Source organism: Amblyomma americanum, chromosome 3, assembly GCF_052857255.1.
Source record: "Amblyomma americanum isolate KBUSLIRL-KWMA chromosome 3, ASM5285725v1, whole genome shotgun sequence".
Taxonomy (NCBI): Eukaryota; Metazoa; Arthropoda; class Arachnida; order Ixodida; family Ixodidae; genus Amblyomma; species Amblyomma americanum.
Genome location: NC_135499.1, coordinates 8,889,245 through 8,912,732, shown reverse-complemented (window position 1 = coordinate 8,912,732; position 23,488 = coordinate 8,889,245). Strand labels below are relative to the sequence as shown.

Below are 23,488 nucleotides of genomic sequence, written 5' to 3'. Positions count from 1 at the left end.
GTGCTCAGGGACAGTGCGGCTACGATGGATGTAGTGCACCCATCCTATGTTACGCCTGAGGATTTCACAGGAGAAGTACCGTGGATTAAACAGGCGTTGGAGGAGCACAGTGTTTGCTTACCTATGGCAAGGGTTGAGATTTCAGGTCCGTTTGGAAAACAGGTGACGGAGGCAGCCGTCTCGAAAACAGTTCCGCTGGAATATCCTTATCTGTTCTCGAACCGGTCTGACCGGCTGTTGCGTGAGCGACGACAGCTCTTTGGAGAAGGAAAAGTGCAGGCACTAACGCGCTCTAAAATCCGCCATCTCACCGCTCAGTTAACACAGGACCTGGGACAGGGACAGGCGAAAATCGGAGCAGAACCTGAAATCATGGAGCCGAACCTAGTGGTTGAACAAGGGGTCGAGGTTGTCCCTAGATCAGGCGACATCAGCGCAGCTGCGGCGCCAAGCGAACCACAGCAAATAGAGCCCGCCGGAGCGTTAGTATAGGCTCCCACTTCGCGCATTTTTGAGCGGCTTTTGGAAATTGAGAGAGAGATGCTGAAAGCAGAGCAAAAGAACGACCGTAGTTTGAGGCGCCGGCATGCTACCGCGGAAGAGGGCATAGCGACGCGTAACATCACAATACTCGAAAAAGGTGGACTGCTGTACAGGCACTACAGAGATAGCAGAGGCAAGACGTTTGATCAGCTAGTAATTCCGGAAAAATACCGGGCGGACCTTCTGAGCTTGTGTCATGGGAACAGCTGGTCGGGACACTTGGGGATCAACAAAACGAAAGAGCGACTCTTAATGCAGTACTATTGGCCAGGGTGCTTCAAAGACGTGGAGTGGTACGTGAAGTCGTGTGACGCATGCCAACGAGTCGGGAAACCGGGAGACAAATGGAAGTGTTCATTTTCGCTCTCAGCGCAACACGAACGGGACACAAGACGAAGGACTAGCACAAACAGGCGCTGTTCGTGCTCGTGTTCGTGTTCGTGTTGACCGAGGTTGTGTCGAGAAGCGACTCCATTACCCACCTTCAACAGGTGTTACGCCAAGACGAGACACCCCAAGCACTCTTCGACGGGAACCAGCTCTGCAAGAACGACGCCCCCAGCACCCGCACGCTCCCGCGCCCGCATGACTGCAGTCACCACTGCGTGACAATATCAGTTAAAAAACTTTGTAAACGTGTGCATCACAACACGACGAATCGTTTGACACCATTCGGAACGGAACCCTCTGCCACAAACGGCTCGGCCGTAATGGCCGTCGGAAGGTCCTCGGAATGCACTGTTAGGAGGTGGAGGAATCGTCGGCGCGCGTCCCACTCATATTTTGGGCTTTATTTCAATTAGCAGTTTTATCCTGAGGACCATGCCACTTCATTTGACGCCACTTCGAACATTCTTGAATAGGACAAATTGCCGGGCTAGTTGGTAATGATCCATTCTTGTTGACAGCGCGTTAAAGCACAGGGACAGAAGAAACACAGAGGACGACGTCACAGGCGCTGAACTTCAACTTTATTCAAGAATCATCGAAACACTGCATATATACCCATACGCGTATATTTTGGTTCAATGTTTTCGGGAACCGTCTTCAAAATTCTGTCTGTCATCTTCGCCACTATTTTCACGTGTCGGAGTGTTTCTTTCAAATTACTTGGTAAACTTTTTTGCATCTTCTTGCTCTGCTTTTTCCTGCTCTGTTCAAAATTTTTCGGTTTTTTTAGCCTTTGTCATTTTGCCCCACTTGCCTTATCATCTCTGTTTCCACGAGCGCATAAAACTTTCGCCGCTTGGTGGCGTCTCTGTCATGGGTATATATGCAGTGTTTCGATGATTCTTGAATAAAGTTGAAGTTCAGCGCCTGTGACGTCGTCCTCTGTGTTTCTTCTGTCCCTGTGCTTTAACGCGCTGTCAACAAGATTCGAACATTCTGCGTCAAACGGGTGGCCCCCAACTTTTATGCAGATGGTGGTCTCGGGGGGTCACACTTCTATTGCCGCTATACTGGCACATATACAGGGTGTCCCAGCTAGCTTGGACCGAGATATTAAAAAGCAAACATAAGTGTTCTCCGGAGCTGAAATCTTGTGGAAGCTGTTAGGGTTTACGTACTGTTCCAGTACAATTTTTTTTGCTCGTTTTAGTTGAAGAATTATTCGAGATAAATTAATTATTTTTTAAATATAACTTGAAACGTTCAGGCGTCAAGAGGAAAGTTGTGGAGCTCCATAAATAACGCCAAACCCTGGCACTTCCAACGAGATAGCCTTAGCGTGAGCATTTTTATTCGGGAAAAACGAAAGCCCGCGGTGTTCAAAAAATACCACGTGACAGCGCGCTCCGTGCGTCAGAATGCGCCGCGATTACAGCGCTCTCATCCCTGATTTGTGAAAAACATCGCCAGCGCCGCGCTTTTTCTTCGCTTTCGAGAAAGGGCTTCTATCTTTGCTCGGCTCTGACGTTGCCGGCGGCGGCTGGCGTCGCATTCTACAATCTTCTATCTGGGGAGCGCAATTATCGCCGCAGAAATGGGAGCCGGCTTTCTTTCATCTGCCGCCCGAACCCACTGGTTCTTATCTTGGAACCAACCACAACGCGAAGCTCTGTCGTGTGCAGCACGAAATGATCGAAGCGAGCGATGGTTTTTAGAAAGCACGAATGAGAGCGCTGTAATCGCGGCGCGTTCCGGCGCGCGGAGTGCGCTGTCAAGTGGTATTTTTTAAAACTCCGCGGGCTTTCGTTTTTCCCGAATTAAACAGCCACTTTAAGTATATGTAGTTGGAAATTTCTGGAGCTCCAGAAATTTCCTTTTGGCGCCTGAACGTTTCAAGCTATACTTAAAAAGTTAATTTATCTCGACTAATTATTTAAGTAGGACGATAAAAAATGGTACTGTAACTTTGGATAAGCCTTAAAAACATCCACGCGATTTAAGCTCTGAAGATCGCATAGGTTTTTAAAAATCTTGGTCCAAGTTAGCTGGGATGCCCTGTATAACGAATCGGAAGTATAGGTACCAATTCACGCGCTGCGCGCCCACTGTCGCTTATGATATAGTGTGCTCAGTGGTAACCGTTTCGGTCAAGTTGACCTTCGCTGCAGACAGATGAATGCGAGTCCGAAGTCAGGACTCAGAACGTGAGTCCGGACTCACCCACTACTCAGATCATGATGCGACTTGAATCCGGACTCACGACACAGATAAAGATCTGAATGTGAGTCCGGACTGGTCCGGACGCACTCACGACTCAGATCATGTTGTCAATCTTACAAAATTGAGAAAATAAAAGAAAATGCTAATCAGCAACAGAAGTGGTTAGGCAACAGAAGTGGTGCTGATGCTAAGGTCACCCACAGCGAAGATCCTCTGAGCTTTAATTATTCCCCTCGTGGTTCGGTCCTTGCCTCTTCTGAAAGTTCGGCGCTTATCGAACATGAGTTAACATACTTTCTGACAATTGTTTGTATATTCTGAGCAGTGAAGCGGTAGGTTGCGGACTTTGGAGTTAGTCAAATCCTTTTTGTGTTCCTGTAATCTGTCATCCAGGCAACGCCCTGTTTGTCCCACGTTCCACTGCGGCCAGAACAGACCCTGCATTACCCCCCCCCCCTCCAAGTTCTGGCCCGTGCCACCTGACAAAACATTTATGGTGCCGAAACGGGCCCACTGCGCCAGTCTCGACACCAGAAGTGTTTTGTCAGATGGCCCCGCCACGTAGAGTGGAATGGGCCAGAACTTGAAAGGGGGTCTGTTGCTTTTGTCCCCGATGGTACATTTTGCCACAAGATAGTGGAACTTCGTAAATCAGCCCTTCAATATAACCTGCAACCTGGATTGATGCTTTTTTTTACTTGCATCCCTTGGCTTCATCACAGGACAACTGTTACGGCTAAGCATAGACAGCTTGCACGGAGCGGAAAATTCTACGCAAACATATGAGCGCTGATACTGCGCTGCTGGAAAACATATGAACTTTGGGCTAACTTCTTTAAGTTCTGGGACAATGCATGCATATAGGGGATTACAGCTGCATTTTCCTGCTTCCTTGATGACTCTCTATCGCGGCTATGTTCGCGTTTTTGTTCGTGCTTGAGAAAACCGTTAGCAACGGATACCGCTGTATGTATCGGGTAGCCTGCTGCCGATAGTCTGGACGTTTGCTGAGCGGAACTGTAGTATAGGAGATGCTCACATGATTTCTTCAGGACGTTCTTGAAACATGAATTAACAATAGCTCTCTGAACTCTAAAATCCAGAGCCGGACATCTCTTATTTATACGAGCAGGACGTTTTTAAAACACACACAATTTTTTGTGAGGGTCTTAACCCACTAACTCTCACGCACGATCTTCCGGAAGATGGAGCAATTCGGTTTTTAGATCTAAAGGTAGTGTTTAGTCACAAGCATGTTTGTTGGGCCTATGAACCCTGCCGCAACAAGCCACTTCAAGAGTTGTCGGGCTAGTTGGCGTGATACATGTAAAGCCATCAAAGTTTATGCCTATAATAGAGCACACAAGGACAGAAGACACGACAGGATGAGCGACAGGTTTCCGCTCGTCCTGTTTTCTCTTCTGTCATCGTGTGCTCTTTTATGGGCATAACATTTGATATCGAAGAGGAAGACGAAGACGTTGTTCGACCTACTGTCGCCTCAGCTCTGTTTTTTTTTACCCTGCTTTGCCTAATTTATCTAGTTTTATTTGAATATTTGAAGACGGCAGCATCTTCAAGGCAGTACTGTCCCTATGGGAAGAGTACGGCTGCTTCAGCTGCTCCGGCGCCGGCAAGCCTGAAGAGACCACCCCAATCTAAGGAGGCTGGCTCGAAAGAGGCGGCCATGGCTTCCCAGGCCGTGGAGCGACCAGAACATGGAGACGACCACCCGCCCAGCGATACCTCATCGCTTAGTAGGGATCAGTCAACGATCGTGGACGGTGACGTGTCAGTGGCCGAGATGGCTGACGTGGACAACGAGGGCTTCAAGTTGGTGAGTCATCGCAAGCAACGAACGGTAGGGATCCCGGTAGTGGTTGAGACCACAGAGAAAAGGGTTGATTTAAGATAGAGGAATGTCATCTTACTTTTCGCGGCCATTCAATCATGGCTGGGATCAGCTCCGATGCGTAGTCGGTTAACCATGCACGGGGCTCTTCAGCAGGATATCTCGACGGAAGAGCAGGTTGACAAGCTCCTGCAGTGCTCTCAGATTGGTGACATCAGAGTTAACGTGCGGCTGCCCCAGTCCTACATGAAGAACACCTATGTTATTAATGGTGTACCAAAGGGGTATTCAGAACGCGATCTACTTGATTATTTGAAACGACAAGGTGTTCTGCACGTGAAAGGACTCGTGCGTCGTGTGGAGTCTCCAGGAAAAGAATGGGCTGCGAAACCTACCAACTCTATCGTGTTGACATTCGCTCCCAACTCAGAGCGCACCCAAAAAATTGATCTGGGGTTCACAAAACACGCAGTTGCAGATTTCACTGAAGCTCCTCCACGGTGTTTTAGATGCCGACGGTTTGGGTACGTGGCCAAAGTTTTCACAAAGGATCGACGCTGCAAGCGGTGCGAAGGCGACCACGACTTTAAAACGTGCAAGGCCGATTTTGCTTGTGCCAATTGCGGTGGCGATCATTCAGCTAGTTTCGGAGGATGCCCCTTCCGTGTGATCGCTCTGCACCGTCGAATATCTTTTATTCCTGGTCCCAAAACCCAACCGACTGAGACGCTTGTCCCACGATTAGACGAGTTCCCAGTTTTGGAATCTGATGTTGTAGCGTTACCCAACAATGTCCCTAAGAGACCTCAGTTCAGCAAGACGCCAAGGTCTATTGCATGCGAGTCGGTTGTTCGACCTCCAGCAAAAGTGTCCATGTTCCTGAGCGACCGGATCACAGCAAGACTTGACGGCAAGGGGGATTTTCATAATCACAAGTGACAAAAAACCAGCTACTGCGGCCAATCGTGTGTCCCCGTCGGCATCTTTCCTCGATGTTGTGAGTGCGTTGCGCAAAATGAGGAGCTCAAAAATCACGGTATGTTTGACCTTCTTCATGTTTTGTTTGGGGCCCTGCGTTCACATTTTTCAGCTATGGCGCCTGGTAACCTGAAGAACAGTGGCGCCATGCAGCGGCTAAACTGCATTTCCTGGCAGTTGGCAAGCCTTGAGCCATCTCGGGGCTAGACGCTTCGCTTTCTTCATCTCTCGTGCTGGCTGCTGCCTTGCGCGTTCCAACGTCTTGCGCATCTAATTAAAGCAAGTAAACCAGCCCTGCTTACGCCAACCGTTTCTCAGTGACATATTTGGTGGAGGTGCGGGGTAACGGCCCATGTACGCTGACCTCGAGGACACCTTTGACGTCAGCTCTCAACGCGTGGATACAACACCAGTCCACAAGGCGAGCCGCCGCCTGTGAGGCCTACAACCCGAGTTCGGCCAGCTGACAGCGCCGGTAAGGGCCATGACATCCACCGCGGCTAGCCAGACAAGTAAGCACTTCGGGAATGCCCCGCCATTTGTCCTTCACGCACCTCGATCGCCGCCACCGTTCCACGGGGACAGGTTCGAGGACGTCGAAGACTGGTTGGCCAGCGAGCGCAAGCTGCGCAACGTCTACTTTGCGCTGCAGGACTCGGCCAAAACGTGGTTTCAGAACCACGAAGCTTCCTTTACCACCTGGGAGGCTTTTCGTCGAGAGCTGCTAGCGACATTTACCAGCAGCGAAAGAAAAGAGAAAGCTGAAATCGCCCTGCGCTCGAGATCACAGCAGCCGAACGAGGGCGTCGCTATGTTCATCGAAGACATGACCCGACTGTTCAATCGGGCCGACCCTGCTATGCCCAAAGCCCAGAAGGTACGCCACTTAATGCGTGGCGTAAAAGAGCAGCTGTTTGCCGGACTGGTCCGTGACCCGCCACGAACAGTGTCCGACTTCACCAAGGAGGCAATGGGTATCGAGTGCTCTTTACAGGAACGGGGCGCCCACTATGGACGTCAGGCTACTGTAGCAGCCGCTTCCCAGTCCCAGTACACGCCTACGTCGCTGCACGCCGAGGACCTTCGGGAGCTTGTAAGAAGCCTGGTGCGCGAGAAACTGGAGAAACTTCGTTTTGAAGCTCCACAGTGCAGCGTCGCTGCCGTTACGGACGTGGTCCGCGAAGAAATCCGACGAGTTGTGCAGCCACCCCCAGCTCCACACCCGGCGCCCTCCGTTATGACGTACAGCGAGGCGCTACGAAGTCCCGGGCCAGCGATGCGAGCCTTTTCCCCCATCGCTCCTGTGCAATACCTGCAGGAGCCAATTGCAACAGCACCCTCCGTGCCGCAGGAGTTCAGGCCCCCTGTGAGCAAAGCGCACGTTTGGCATACGCCAAACAATCGGCCGCTCTGTTACCACTGCGGAGAGCCTGGCCACATCCTCCGCCACTGCCCCTACCGCAGGATGGGTTTAAGGGGGTTTTCACCTGACGCACCTCGACCACGCTACGGTGAAAGACCACGGGATATCAAACAGTACATGGCTTAAAACGTGCAATCTTCGACCTCGCAGCGACGCCAGTCTCGATCGCCATCCCCAAGGCGGTTCGCTTCGCCCGGCCGCCCGTCATGCTGTGGCCAGTTCAGAGGTACGTCCCCACGTCGGGAAAACTGAAGACGGCGTCCTCCGGGGGTAGGGCTGCCGCTACTGGACCGAGTCAAGAGCCTCCGCCCGACGATTCGCCGCGACGATCCGACCGACGACGACCTGACCCGACGACCTCGACGACGCGCTGCGACCGACTGGCCTCCGCCGAAATTCCGGTATCCGCCGGCAACCACGACGTTACCGCACTCGTGGATACCGGCGCCGATTTTTCGGTAATGAGCAGACGGTTAGCCACGGTCTTGAGGAAGGTTCTGACCCCTTGGTCTGGGCCGCAGATCCGGACAGCTGGTGGCCACGTGGTAACTCCGATCGGTGTCTGCACTTCGCGAATCCAGATCCGCGGTGTTACTTTCCCTGGCTGCTTTGCTGTGTTACCCGAGTGCTCCAAAGACCTCATACTCGGTTTGGATTTCCTTCACGAGTACGGTGCCGTTATCAACCTCCAGGAGCTAATCGTGTCGTTTTCCACCCAAAGTCCTGTCGACGACGATACCGAGCCACGCAGGGCTAAGTTGCGCGTGTGTGACGACCACGTTTTGATCCCATCAAGATACAGCATGTTTGTTACTGTAGAGTGCGATAACAGCACCAAAATTCATGGCATTGCTGAAACCAACATGTCGCTGCTCCTTGGTTGGCAAGTGTGTGTTGCTCGAGGAATTGTTGAACTGGACAAGGGCCGAACCGAACTCTTGGTGACCAATTTTGGTTGTGAACCTCAGTGTTTGCCTGCCAGAACAGCTATTGCGTATTTCGAGGAACTCAGCGATTTCGCGGGACAGCACGCTTTGTCCGGAGCCTCGGCATCAGTGGAGGAACCGACCACTCCCATAAACACTGACGTGAACCCAAACCTCCCAACTAACCAGAAACGCTGCTTGGAAAGAGTTATCCAGTCTTTCTGCGACTGCTTTGCCTCGACCTCCAAGGTTAGGCAGACACCGCTCACAAAGCACCGAATTATAGTTGACGCTAACCAACGGCCGTTATGTAACCGCCCTACCGCATCTCTTCGAAGGAGCGCGATGCCATTCGCCGCCAAGTTCAAGAAATGCTCAAGGACGACGTGATACAGCCGTCGACGAGCCCGTGGGCGTCGACAAAGAAAGTTGGCAAAGAAAGATGGAACCCTACGGTTCTGCGTTGATTCATCATCATCATCATCATCAGCCTTACTACACCCACTGCAGGGCAAAGGCCTCTCCCATGTCTCTCCAATTAACCCTATCCTTTGCCAGCTGCATCCACCCTTTGCCTGCAAACTTCTTAATCTCATCCGCCCACCTAACGTTCTGCCGCCCCCTGCTACGCTTACTTTCTCTTGGAACCCACTCCGTTACCCTTAAAGACCAGCGGTTATCCTGCCTTCGCATTACATGCCCTGCCCAAGCCCATTTCTTTCTCTTGATTTCGACTAGGATGTCATTAACCCGTGTTTGTTCCCTCACCCACTCTGCCCGCTTCCGATCTCTTAACGTTACACCTATCATTTTTCTTTCCATGGCTCGCTGCGTTGTCCTTAACTTAAGCTGAACTCTTTTCGTTAGCCTCCACGTTTCTGCCCCGTAGGTGAGTACCGGTAAGATTATGCTGTTGTACACTTTCCTCTTGAGGGAAATTGGTAAACTGCCACTCATGATCTGCGAGAATTTGCCATATGCGCTCCACCCCATTCTTATCCTTCTAGTTATCTCCCTCTCATGATCCGGATCAGCTGTCACTACCTGCCCTAAGTAGACGTATTCCGGCACAATTTCTAGGCTCTCGCTGCCAATTGTGAACTGTTGTTCCCTTGCTAGACTGTTGAACATTACCTTGGTTTTCTGCATGTTAATTTTTAGACCCATCGATCTGCTCTGCCTGTCTAACTCGTTGATCATGATTTGCAGTTCACCTCCTGAGTGACTCAGCAAGGCAATGTCATCCGCAAATCTCAGATTATTTAGGTATTCTCCATTTATTCTTATTCCCAACTGTTCCCAATTCAGGCCTCGAAATACCTCCTGCAAACATGCGGTGAACAGCATTGGCGATATCGTGTCTCCTTGCCTGACGCCCTTCCTTATTGGAATTTTATTGCTGACTTTATGGAGGACTATAGTAGCTGTGCAGTTGCTATATATATCTTCCAGTATTTTGACATAAGGCTCTTCTACCCCCTGATTACGCAATGCCTGTATGACTGCTGAGGTTTCCACTTAGTCGAATGCTTTCTCGTAATCAATGAAAGCTATATATAGAGGTTGGTTATATTCTGCGCATTTCTCTATCACCTGATTGATAGCGTGAATATGATCTATTGTGGAATATCCTTTACGAAAGCCTGCCTGATCATTTGGTTGATTAAAGTCTAACGTTGCCCTGACTCTATTAGCGATTACCTTAGTAAGTACTTTGTAGGCAACGGATAGTAAGCTGATCGGCCTGTAATTTTTCAAGTCCTTGGCGTCTCCCTTCTTATGAATTAAGATAATGTTTGCATTCTTCCAAGCTTCTGGTACAGTCGAGGTCATAAGGCATTGCGTATACAGGGTGGCTAGTTTTTCTAGCACGATGTCCCCTCCATCCTTCAACAGATCTGCTGTTACCTGATCCTCCCCAGCTGCTTTACCCCTTTTCATTGCTTCTAAGGCTTTCTTTACTTCATCTTTCGTTACTGGCGGGATGACGCATTGCTGTGCACTGCTGTCTTTCTCTTTAGCGCTCTGATTACATTGGCTACTGTACAGGTCTGTATAGAACTCTTCGGCTACGTTAACTATCTTATCCATATTGCTAATGACATTGCCCTGCTTGTCTCTTAATGCATACATCTGGTTTTTACCTATGCCTAGTTTCCTCTTCACTGTTTTTAGGCTACCTCCGTTCTTTATAGCATGCTCGATATGGAGAGAATCGAGCATGCTGCGTTGATTACAGACGTTTAAACAAAGTCACTAAAAAGGATGTTTATCCTCTCCCGCGTATTGATGACTCCCTGGACCGGCTGCGCCACGCCAAGTACTTCTCATCGCTAGATTTACGAAGCGGCTATTGGCAAATGAGGTGGACGAACGCGACAGGGAAAAGACCGCCTTTATTACACCGTACGGTCTGTACGAATTCCGGGTGCTCCCTTTCGGCCTGTGCTCGGCTCCTGCAACCTTCCAGAGGATGATGGACACCGTTCTTGCCGATCTCAAATGGCAGTCCTGTCTCGTGTACTTGGATGACGTTGTCATCTTTTCTGACACGTTCGAAGAGCACCTGAGACGCCTGCGCGCTGTGTTCGAAGCAATTAGGTCGGCCGGTCTTTCCCTGAAGCCCAAAAAGTGTCACTTCGCTTTCGAAGAGTTGAAGTTTCTGGGCCACATCGTGAGCGCTAAAGAGGTTAGCCCAGACCCCGATAAGACTGCTGCCGCGGCTGCTTTTCCTGTGCCCACCGATAAGCGCAGTGTGCGCCGCTTTCTGGGTCTCTGCGCCTATTATCGGCGTTTTGTGCAGAACTTCTCCCAGATCGCTGAGCCCCTCACGCGACTCACGAACGATTCCGAACCATTTTTCTGGGGCCTGGAGCAACAGCAAGCCTATGAATACCTCCGCACTCGTCTCCAAAGTACGCCCATCCTTGGACACTTCGACGAGTCAGCCGACACTGAGCTACACACAGACGCCAGCAACATCGGCCTCGGTGCGGTCCTTGTGCAGAGGCAGGATGGTCTCGAACGCGTAATCGCATACGCGAGCCGCACCTTGTCGCGATCTGAGGTGAACTATTCCACCACCAAAAAAGAATGCCTGGCCATTGTGTGGGCAGTAACAAAATTTCGCCCGTACCTATACGGCCGCCCTTTCAGGGTCGTCAGCGACCACCACTCGTTGTGTTGGCTGGCGAACCTCAACGATCCCTCGGGACGGCTTGCACGCTGGAGCCTTCGACTTCAGGAATTCGATGTCACCATCGTCTATAAGTCTGGTAGGAAGCACAGTGATGCCGACTGTTTGTCTCGTGCTCCTATCGAGAACAACCGAGCTGACCCCGACGACGATTCTGTTCTTCTTGGTGCCATCTCCACGTCCATCCTCATTCAACACCAAAGGGACGACAGCGAACTACGGCCCCTCATTGAGTATCTAGCAGGAAGCGCTCAGTCTCCCCCGCGAATCTTTTCGCGCGGGCTGTCGTCGTTCTGTTTACGTGACGGCGTCCTGTATAAGAAAACTACAGTCCAACAGAAGCTGTCTATCTACTCGTCGTGCCTACGGCCCTTCGCGATGAAGTCCTGCAGGCGAGCCATGATGACCCATCTTCTGGTCACCTGGGTTTTTGTCGAACTTTGGCACGAATACGGCGAAAATACTACTGGCCAAGGGTTGCTGCAGTTGTGAAACGTTACGTAAGAACTTGCCGCGAGTGCCAGCGTCGCGAGACGCCGCCGACTAAACCAGCCGGCCTACTCCAGCCTATTGATCCGCCTCATGTTCCCTTCCACCAAGTTGGCATGGACATACTCGGCCCATTTCCGGAGTCCTCTCTGGGTAACCGCTACATTGTGGTCGCCACCGACTACCTCAGCCGATACTGTGAGACTAAAGCTCTTACCCGTGGTACTGCTGACGAAATTGCGAACTTTTTCATTCAAAACATTGTGTTTCGTCACGGTGCACCCACCGCTGTTTTAACTGACAGGGGAACAGCGTTCACCTCGGCCCTTACGCAGGAGATTATGCGCCTAAGCGGCACCAGTCACCGCAAAACAACCGCTTACCACCTGTATCAGTTCGCAATGACGGCACTCGACAGCATGAAGGCCAGAACAAGAAGAATGCAGTTTATTGCAGGGCATTGATATATATAGCCTTCATGATAGCGCGGTTTACGCACTGCGCATGTCAGGCACATTGTTATCGTGTTATCACGCAAGCCCGATACATCCTTCCAAGGTTAGCATAAGACAGTGGTTCAAGTTCATGGTAACTGATTGAAAGCAGCGTCATAACGAAGACGTTGGGGAGACTTCACGGTACGAGTCAACCTCCTCAGACTGATGACACTTGTGGGTTGCTCTGGATGGGTAATCGAAGCCGAAGGCGTGGCACCGTGGGCTAGATGTTGGTCACAGAGCCCCGGAGGCTGCTGGGGTGCTGCACTTGTAGTGCCAGAAGGCTGCGGTGTCACACTCCCTGGACTGTTCCTTGTATTTGGGTCAGCTTCGTCTGCGCAGTCGTCGTCGGTGTCATCGTCACTTGTTTCAGCATACTGCTCGCTGGAATGAAGCAGGTGTCGCCTGTTGCGCCGAAGACCACGACGACTTTCAGTTACAACGTGGTAGGACCTCGGGGCAGCTTCCCCAACCACCTTTCCTTTCTGTGACCAAGTTGTGTCTCGCAGCCTGACGACGTCACCTTTACCTAGTTGAGGCAACGGCTGTCCTTTGGGCGTCTGGCGGTGCTTCTTGACTTCGATAGTCTTGATACCGCAAAAATCGGGGAGATTAGATCGAAGGCGCCTGCCTTGAAGAAGCTCGCCAGGGGATTGACCATCAATCAGTGGCGTTGATCGGTAGGCCAGAAGGCCTAGCCAGAAGTCGTGTCGTGCGTCTTGAGTTTTCTTCATTATCCGCTTGACAATTTGCACACATTTTTCGGCAAGGCAGTTAGACTGCGGTTAGTGTGGGCTAGACGTGACGTGCGCAAAATCATACTCTTTAGCGAAGGCTGCGAACTCTTGGCTTGAAAACTGTGGTCCATTATCAGTGCACAGTTCGATAGGAATGCCGTATCGAGCAAACATAGCACTGAGAGCCGCAACAACACTTCTTGCACTTGTGTCTGGAAGCCTCTCGACATCTGGGAAGTTGGAAAGAGCATCATATACGACAACGTCAGAATTTCCCCCAAAACAAAAGATGTCCGCTCCGACCCTGTACCACGCACACTGCGGCACCGGGCGCATTATCAGCGGTTCTTTGGCTTGCTGGTACGCGAACTTTCTGCATGTAGAACAGTTTGAGAAGCACTGCGATGTCGTTGTTCAAGCCTGGCCAAAAAAAACGAGAAGTCTTGCTCTTTCTTTGCATTTGTTTAAGCCAAGGTGGCCGGCATGAATTCTTGTTAGCATTTCTTGTCTCATGCTTCTCGGTATGACAGCTTTTGTTCCTTTGAACAGAATTCCGTTGATTACGGACAGTTCAGATGAAAACGGCTTCAGCTCACCTTGGATTGGTTTTTCTGCTAAGTTGCTGACGACAGTCTGCAAGTAGCAGTCACGAGCAGTTTCCTTTGCCAGTTTTTGCTGCGTTGTTACCGTGACCATGCCGTTCAGGAGCTGTAGTGCGTGAACTTCGACGTCTTCTGTGGCACTAGCATTGTCGACACCCCCGGGTGTAGTCGATCGTGAGAGCATGTCTGCCAAGACCAGGTGCTTCCCTGGAACGTACTGTAGAACATAGTCATATCTGAGAAGTCTTAAAAAAATCTCTGCAATCGTGGGGGCATGTCACAAATTCCTTTAGCAGCAAATGACAGAAGTGGCTTGTGGTCGGTCTCGATAAAGACCGTCTGTTCATACACAAACTGATGAAACTTCTCGCAACCGAGCAGAATGCCCAGCGTCTCCTTTTCAATTTGCGCGTAACGCTGCTCCGGTGGTGTTAAGACTCGTGAAGCATATGCCACCGGTCGACAGTGACCACCGTGACACTGTAAAAGCGCCGCTCCGACGCCGTCTTTGGACGCATCGCAAGTTATTTTTGTTTTCTTTTTGGGGTCAAATATTGCTAGCAAGGGTGATGTCGCAAGTGCCTGCGTGATGCATTTCCATTCCTTCGCGTGGTTTTCGGTCCACTCGAACTCGACTTCCGGTTTGATAAGCGCTCGCAGCATCGCTGTTCGTTCTGACAACACTGGCACGTATTTTCCGAAGTAGTTGATCACTCCTAACATGCGCTGTAGATCGGTTTTGCTTTTTGGTGTTGGCATTTCCAACAGATTGCGCACCAGCTTCGGGTTCGGGGAAATTCCTTTTTGTCCGATAACGTCACCCAGAAAATGCACCTCTGTTAAACCGAACTTGCATTTTTCGGCGTTTAGGGTCAATCCCGCTGTTTCGGCAGCTTTCAGAACTGCCTACTAGCCGTTCATCATGCTCTTGACGTGTAGTGCCCCTCACCAAAATGTCGTCGATATACACGTGAACTTTTGGCAGCCCGTCCAACATCTGACTCAGCATTTTGTGAAAAACTTCCGGTGCCGATGAAATGCCAAACGGCAGGCGCAAGTAACGGTATCGACCGAAAGGAGTGGCAAAAGTGCAAATTTTTGATGTTGCGTCGTCGAGGGGTATCTGGTGAAATCCAGAGTTTGCATCTAGGCAACTAAAGTAGCAAGCGCCGGGCAATTCTGCTTCAATATCTTCTCGCCTGGGAAGCTGGTAGTGTTGCCTCTTTATATGCTCATTGATCCTTCTCGGGTCCATGCACACCCTAAGACTGCCGTCTTTCTTTTTGACCAAAACCAAAGGGCTTACCCAGTCGGTAGGTCCATCTTCTTTTGTGATGATACCAGCTCTCTCCATTCTTTGAAGCTCGTCGCGAAGCGGTTGGCGCAAAGACAGAGGCACCCGCCGCGCTGGCTGGACGACTGGGGTAGCATCTGGCTGTAGTACCATGCTGTATGGTTGCTTTAGGCATCCTAAACCCTCAAAGACGTGCCTGAAGTGCTTGATCGCTTCGTACTCAGCAGAAGTGCTGACAGTGTCCACTGTGCGCTGCACTAGGCCTAGAGCTTCGCATGCGTGAAGCCCCAGTATTGCACGACGTCCATTTTTCACCACGTAGAATTTCACTGTAGTTGCAGCATCTCCATTCTATGCTCGCAGCACAGAGCTCGTAGGATTCAGTTCGGCAGTTTTCAACTTGCGGTATATCGAAAATGGTAAGAGGCTTGCTTGTGCTCCGGTATCCACCTTGAATAATGCTTTACGACCCCCAACTTTGGCTTCGACAGTCCAATCACCAGTAATGCAGCTCGCGATGCAGACGTCAGGAACATCAAACTCATCATTGAACTGTGCGCCGACTTCGTTGACGACCGCTCTGGCCGGACAACAAATCGCAAAGTGATGCAGCTTTCGACAAGTGTTGCATCTTTTTCCGTAAGCAGGACACTGCCTCGGCTTGTGCCGTCGGTTGCATTTCTTGCACCGGTTCGAACTACCGTTTACTGCACTGGTCTCTTGCCGGTCTACGCAGCGGTGGCACGATGCCCTACTGCGAGAGACGGCGTCAATGCTGTCACCGGGCCTGGCCCAGACCTGATTTCTTTGTGCCACTGATTCCGCTACCCTGCACATTTCTTGAGCCTTTAACAACGTTAAACCCCTTTCCCGGAGCATTTTTTCGCGCAGTTTGGAATTATTCGTCCCAAAGACGATCTGATCCCTGATCATTGAATCGTGCAGTCCTTCGAAGTTGCATTGCGCTGCTTGCTTCTTGAGGTCTCTAATAAATCTTTCGAACGGCTCTCCGTCTTCTTGTTTTCTCGAGCGAAAAACATACCGCTCATGCACTTCATTGCTTACCTCGGCACAGTATGCTTCAAACTTCCGGACCAGGGTGTCGTAATCTTCCTTGTCTTCCTGCTCACCAAACGTAAACGTGTTGAAGACGTCAAGTGCTTCGTCTCCGGCAACGCTCAACAGGAGTGCAGCTTTCGCTGCTCCGCTTCTTGGGTCGTCCTTTGGCGTGGTCGCCTTGATGAAGAGTTCCAGTTCTTGCTTAAACCGCTTCCAATTCTGCGACAGGTTACCGGAGAGCTGCAAAGGTTCCGGGGGCTTCAGCAGGTCCATGGCGCTCCGAGCTACGCCCTGCCCAACTGGCCACTTCTGACACCATGTATCAGTCTGCAATGACGGCACTCGATAGCATGAAGGCCAGAACAAGAAGAATGCAGTTTATTGCAGGGCATTGATATATATAGCCTTCGTGATAGCGCGGTTTACGCACTGCGCATGTCAGGCACATTGTTATCGTGTTATCACGCAAGCCCGATACACCACCCTCAAACGAACGGCCTCACCGAACGGCTCAACAAGACGATCGCCGACATGATTTCTATGTATGTCGACGCGGACCACCGGAACCTAGACGTCATACTCCCTTACGTCACCATTGCTTATAATACTGCGGTCCAGGAAACGACACGCTTCACTCCATTTCGTTTAGTACATGGTCGCGAAGCCACAACCATGCTGGATGCAGTGCTGCTTCCAGCTAGCGCTACCCCCTCTGTTATGGGTGCTGCCCAATTTGTTCGTTACGCTGAGGCCGCCCGCCAACTCGCTCGACAGCGCATCCGGCACCAGCAAGTTCACGACGCTCAGTGATACAACCTCCGCCACCGAAATGTGCGTTACCTGCCCGGCGAACAAGTCTGGGTGTGGAGACCAATCCGCATGAGGGGACGGTCTGAGAAGCTTCTACGCAGATACTTTGGCCCCTACGAGGTGCTTCGCCAGCTCAGTCAAGTTACCTACAAAGTTCTCCCCTAAGGAACAGTTCGCTCTTCTAGACGGCCGACCTCCGAAGTTGTCCACGTCGCTCGGATGAAGCCGTACCACGCCCGCTAGACCCTCGCGCGTGTCTACACCACACGCCGGTCACGTGCGACTACCCTTGTGGTCCTGCCTGCAATTGCTACCACACCGAGTCGGTGTCTTCAAGAGAGGGGGAGCAATGCTACGCTCCTAACTACTCTAGTGGCGCCATACAGCGGCTAAAATGCATTTCCTGGCAGTTGGCAAGCCTTGAGCCATCTCGGGGCTAGACGCTTCGTCTTCTTCATCTCTCGTGCTGGCTGCTGCCTTGCGCGTTCCAACGTCTTGCGCTTCTAATTAAAGCAAGTAAACCAGCCCTGCTTACACCAACCGTTCCTCAGTTACAACATGGACGGGGTTAAACCTCGTGGATCTAATACTCAGCAAAAGTGCCGTTTGTATTGCAATGGAACTGCGCTGGGATTTTAAGTCGGATAGCTGAACTAAAACTATTCTTGAAAGAGACGTGTTCCAGTATTGGCCCTGTCAGAAGCTAGCCTGCCAAGCGGGAGATGTTTGACTGGATATGTCGCCCATAAAAACTGCAGCGTAAAGTCATTTCCTGCAGGCAGTGCCGCGCTTTACATAAGAAGAGAAATTCCACATGTTTCTCTAAGCGTTGCCGATCTTTGCACGGATGACGTTCAGGTAGCGGCTCTGAGAATACAGCTCGGCTCTCGAACCCTTTCTATTGCATCCGTGTAAGTGCCCCGCGGAAGAAGGTAGCAGTGGATTTGTTTCTACAGCAGCTCTGCGGCGCTGCCCAGCGCCTCGAATCATCTTCGGTGATTTCAACGCCCATCATGCCGTCTGAGGTGACAGGAACACGGATTCCCGTGGACGCAAACTCGTAGACGTTATTGAGAGTTTGGACCTGTGTGTTGTCAATGACGGAAGCCCCACTTTCATCCAGCCTCCAGCCTCAGCGACAGCTATAGACCTGACACTGCATTCATCTGACGTCCGCGTGAGGTGCTCAGCGGCGTCTGACCGCATGGGAAGAGATCACTATCTGATTTTTGTGTTCGCTGCCTACTTTCCTATGCGTGGTCCTAAAATTAGCAATGTGGTCAGCTGGGACAAGCACAGAGAGCACCTAGAACGTGTTTCTGGTGATGTTATTGACAAAATGATTTCTAGTAACCTGGCAGCAACTACGGCGGTCAAGTTACCTTATCAATTTGCGGCCCCAGATTTAAAACTTCGGAACCTTTGCGCAGCGAGAAGAAGGGCGGAGTGCCAACTCATGCGGAAGAAGGACGACCGAGAACTGAAGACGACCTTCAATAGGCTGTATTCTGCCATTAGACGGCACACGAACAAGCTCTACAGGTCGCAATGGGCCTCAATCTGCGTTAGTGTTCTCACCGATGACGGGAATATGACAAGTTATTGGCAGCCTTGCTGGAGAATCTCGTCCTTCGAAGCCTTTTGAAGGTCTTGCAATACGCAAGGACAAACCTATTGCGTGCTTGGCAGAGGAATTTGCAGACACACTCGTACGTGCTAATTCTGGAATGGATATATATACACCACCTGCTTCCTCCAGGTCTATCATGGACGTCCCTTTCACGCTTCGTGAGCTTGACTACGCTCACATGCCTGCGGCGCCGGCGTGCACCAGGTCCCGACGGCATCACCTATCTAATGCTGAATAATCTGCCCTTGGGAACTCAGGAAGGAGCTCCTCAACTTCATCAATCGAATTTGGGAGACTGGCGATGTTCCTCCGTCGTGGAAGGTGGCACATGCAGTTCCAGTACTGAAGCCTGGCAAAGACATGACGGACCTTGCCTCGTATCACCCTGTGCCATTGACCTTCTCTGTAGCTAAGTTGATGGAAAAGCTGGCAAATGAACGCTTATCTTGGTGGCTTGAGGGCAGCAAGGCACTGCCAACATGTATGACAGGATTTCGCCAAGGTCTTAGTGCCCGAGATAGCGACTTAGACTTGGTGAGCCACAATGAACACCAGAGAGCTTTCGGCCCTTCCACCTTAGCCATTTTTCATGACGTTGCGAAAGTTTACGACAACGTGCTTCAGAGCTGAATTCTAAACAGTTTGCAAGGCATGGGCATACAGGGCCATATGTTAAGATTCATTTACAGGTTTATAAGTGATCGTGTGGTTCGTGTACGGTTAGGGAGTACCTTAAGCACCGAAAGGGTTCTATCACGGTGTGTGTCTCAGGGAAGTGTTCTTTCCCCCACGCTCTTTAACGTCGTAACGGCTGGCCTTCCCAATTCGTTGCAAAAAAAATTGCAGGCAAGTGCGTATCTCAATTATATGCTGACGACATCTGTATTTGGATTACTGGCTACCAACACAAGCGATTAGCCCTGATAGCTCGACAGGCTCTACTTTCGGTACAAGCTTACCCTCAAGGTGTGGGATTGCCTCTATCGGTGAAAAAATCCGGCTTTGTTCTGTTTCCAGGTGAAGGAAGACGTCAAGCGCGGTTGAAGATAGACCGCGGTCACTCTTGCATCCGTCAATTCAACCACACGCGTTTCCTCGGCGTCATTGTTGATTCCCATCTACAGTGGCGAAAAGCTGTAGACGCGATTGTTTCACCTATATCTTCGCGTCTCAATGTGATCCGTAGAATTGCACGTGAGCAATGGGGAAACCGTCCTTTTTCAATGGTCAAACTTCACGAAGCGCTGGTGGTCAGTCGCATAATGTATCAATTAGCTTTAATTTCTCCCTCGGCACCACAGCTTGAACGTCTCGAAGTTGTCCACAGAAAGGGCCTAAGAAGAGCAATTGGAGTTCCTCAGGCGGCTGCGAATAAGGCAGTACTTCATGAGTGTCTATGGAAACCTCTTAGCTTTGTCGCTTCTCAGAGACTACCAATGCATCTTGGCCGCCTAGGAGAGACGGTAGCTGGGCGGTCCCTTCTCCAGCGGCTCTGCAAGAGATATGCGTTGAAGGCCTACTTGACACTTAATACTCTTAGTTCTTTAGGCTTTAATGTCCGAAGGCAAAGGAAATGGTTGAAACCCCCCATGGTCTTTTCCCACCCTCGACTGTAAGGTCACAATTCCCCATACGAGCGCAAAGCGCAACTATCCTTGAACACTCGTACTTGAACATTTGGAAACAGAGTACGCCCGTCATCTTCAAATTTTGACGGATGGTTGTGTGGACAAGGTCAAACAAGCTAGCGCAGCGGCTTTTTGCATTCTTTCTTTGGACTGTAAGTGGCCTGTACGCTTTACCGCTGTCGTATCCTCCACAACGGTCGAAAGTGTTGCTATTGAGGCGGCTTTACGGAAGTTAGGGTCTTGTCCGCCTCAACCTGTTGTCATCCGAACTGATTCAAAATCTGCCCTTCAGAGGCTAGAGCGCGGATTTTCTACTGATGCCTTGTCTGTCAGCTCTCGGCGCTTGGTGCCGAATCTGCAGAGCTGAGGGTTTACTCTATATTTCCAATGGGTGCCCTCTCACATAGGAGTCAACGGCAGTGAGGTTGCAGACAATCTCGTCCATAAAGCTCTTTCAAGGAATCCATCAAAAAGTGCCTCAAGATGGAAAAAGTCTCTACACGAAAACGGTGCTCGATCATTTCAGTACCCTGTGGTGTGCGCCCCACAATCCATTTGTGACCAAGGGACTGAGAAGATCCCAGGCGACTCTACTACATCGAATTCGCACGGCCTCTGCTCGCACTCCTACCTGGATGCATAAGACGGGCTTGGCATCGTCTCCGCTATATTATTTATGTGATGTGTGCGGGGATATCGAACATTATATTATGTACTGCCCAGAGCACAACCCGGAAAGGCATGCGATGTTCGCTTCCTTCAAGAAGACAGGAACCCTTCACAGCACATTTCAGGACATTGTCTACCCGAGTGGAAACCAGCCATGCAGAAGGGAGGCTGCACGCCTTCTTTTAACCTTTCTGCAGGACACTGATCTTGTTTTCTAAATGGTGACAGCAGGAACGGAGTATGGCCTGCTGTGATTGAAAGTGTGCGTAGATGGTGTCTTCTGGAGTGGACTGTGATGTGGACTGTGCAGAGTGATTGTGTGCATAGATGGTGACTGCGGGAGAGGAATGTGTGCTATTATAAGAAACTGTGCGCATAGCGGGGTAGATGCGACAGGTTTTCGGACATTATTAACATAGAAGGGACGCTACGGTGGAGCTATTGCCGGCAGAATAAGCAAGGCCAACCCCACCTGTAGCATTCAACACATCAACTCTACCTTTGATATCAAGCCAGTACTTCAATTTCACTCGGTGTATTTCAGAATAGTTAAGATAACCATTGCCATTTCATGTTTCAAGAACGCCCTCAAGAAATCCCGTGGGCACCTACTACACTACTGTTTCGCTCAGGAACCGTCCAGACAATCGGCAGCAGGCTACCTGAAGCACACACAGGTATCTGTTGCTAAGTGTTTGCTCAAGCTCGAACAAAAACGCGAACATGGCCGAGATAGAGCCATCGAGGAAGCGGAAAAAGACGGCAGTATTTCCCTACATGCGTACATTCTCCCACAACCTAGACAAGTTACCGCAACGTTTAGATGTTTGCGTAGCCTTTACAGCTCCGTGCAAGCTGTCTATGCGTAGTCGTATCAGTAGTCCCGTGACCAAGCCAAGGGATGCATGCAAGATAAAACATCAAAGCGGGTTTTTAGATTGTACTGAAGGGCTGGTTTGCGATCTTGTACTGCCTTGTGGCGAAATGTTCGTGGGCCAAACAGCTCGCTGCCTGATTGACAGATTAAGGAAACACAAAAAGAGGTTGACCAACTCCAAGGACCGCAACCTGCTTATTCACTGCTCTGAATCTACAAATGAATGTAAGAAAGTCTGCAAACCCGTTTGATAAGTGCCGAACCTTCAGAAGAAGCAAGAACCGAACCAAGAGGGAAATAATTGAAGCGCACAGGACCTTATCTATGGGTGACCTCTGTATCAGCACCCTTTCTGCTGCCTTGTCAGGAAAAGAACGGGCGTTCTTCGGAAAGCGCACGGGAATAGCGATTAGCATTTCTTTTTTCTTGCGCATTTTATCTGCTTGGCACCTCTTGTGCATCAAGTGATGTGGATATATATATGCAAATTTCAAGAATATATGTAGTTGAAAGTCACCGCTGTGTAGGAGTGTCGCTTCTGCCTGCGTCCGTGTCTCCTGCGCTGTTTTAAGAAGCATGATTTAAATGTCAGTTCGGACTCATTCATGACTCAGAGCATGATCTGAAATGAGCCTGAGTGAGCCCAAGTCAGTCGACTCATGAGTGAGTCCGCCGACCTATGCGTGAGAGCGTGCTGTAGATGTGTCGGATTTCATTAGTGTTAGTCGTCACGCTGTCGGATTGCGCCTTCTGTAAGAAGGCAGCACAATCGATACGTAGCGATACATATTCCCCACTGGTAGGCCAATAAGGTTTCTCTTCAATTCTTCGCTTCATCGCTGACAGCTACATCTCGCTCAGCACTGGAGCAACTGGGGAACCTATTCATCGTCCGGACTTTTGTACATAAAAGTGATTACTGAAGCTGACCATTCTGAATTAGAGATAGAACTCACGTTTATTTGTTTATGGGGGTTTAACGTCCCAAAGCGACTCAGGCTATGAGGGACGCCGTAGTGAAAAGCTGCAGAAATTTCGACCACCCGGGATTCTTTAACCTGCACTGACATCGTACAGCAGGCGGGGCTCTGTAATTTCGCCTGTATCGAAATTCGACCGCCGCGGCCGGGATCGAACTCACGTCTTTCGGGTGAACAGCCCAGCGCCATAACCACTGAGCCACAGCGGCGGCACAACTCCAGTATAATAAACTGATTGCAACTGGCACCGATAGAATTTTGAAACGTGGCTTTTATGCATTCGTTTATCCTGTCGTTCATGTAATTCAGTAGACCATTATGTGGTACAGAATGAAATTAATCCTCCACGTCGATTGAGATGGCCGTACTTGTCTTGAGTATTCCATTATGAAACCGACTGTGGATCTCATCGGAGCATAAACTAATCGTCTCGTGTCAGGCAGCTCGTGATATTGAAAATAATCATCCACATGTCGCTGCTACATCCGCTTCGCATTTACAGTGTTTCTGAGAGGGCACTATAACGCGTATTTGCCATACAAGTGAAAAATATTTTCGGTCCATCCCCTTCAGCCTTGTTCACCGCTTTCCAGACAAACATTTTTAGTGCTGCTTGTTTTTTCCTCTTCGGCACCAATGGCATGGGCTTGAAATCTTTTCTAGCGCGACACAGGCCTTGGCACGGAAG

At 50.4% G+C, this 23,488-nt stretch overlaps 2 protein-coding genes across 9 annotated transcripts in view; one reads left to right on the top strand and one right to left on the bottom strand.

The window, feature by feature from the left end:
* The window catches only part of LOC144126312 (uncharacterized), a 30,810-nt gene extending 14,284 nt beyond the window's left edge, over window positions 1-16,526 (bottom strand). The window contains exons 1-2 of the mRNA XM_077660398.1: window positions 15,856-16,526; window positions 13,848-14,070 (exon numbers count right to left, since the gene is read on the bottom strand). Of these exons, the coding sequence (XP_077516524.1) occupies window positions 13,848-14,070; window positions 15,856-16,479 (847 nt within the window). The 5' untranslated portion in view covers window positions 16,480-16,526. The remainder of the gene's footprint in view (window positions 1-13,847; window positions 14,071-15,855) is intronic.
* The window catches only part of LOC144124442 (glycoprotein-N-acetylgalactosamine 3-beta-galactosyltransferase 1-like), a 611,040-nt gene that overhangs the window by 313,216 nt on the left and 274,336 nt on the right, over window positions 1-23,488 (top strand). The gene's annotated exons all lie outside the window — the stretch shown is intronic.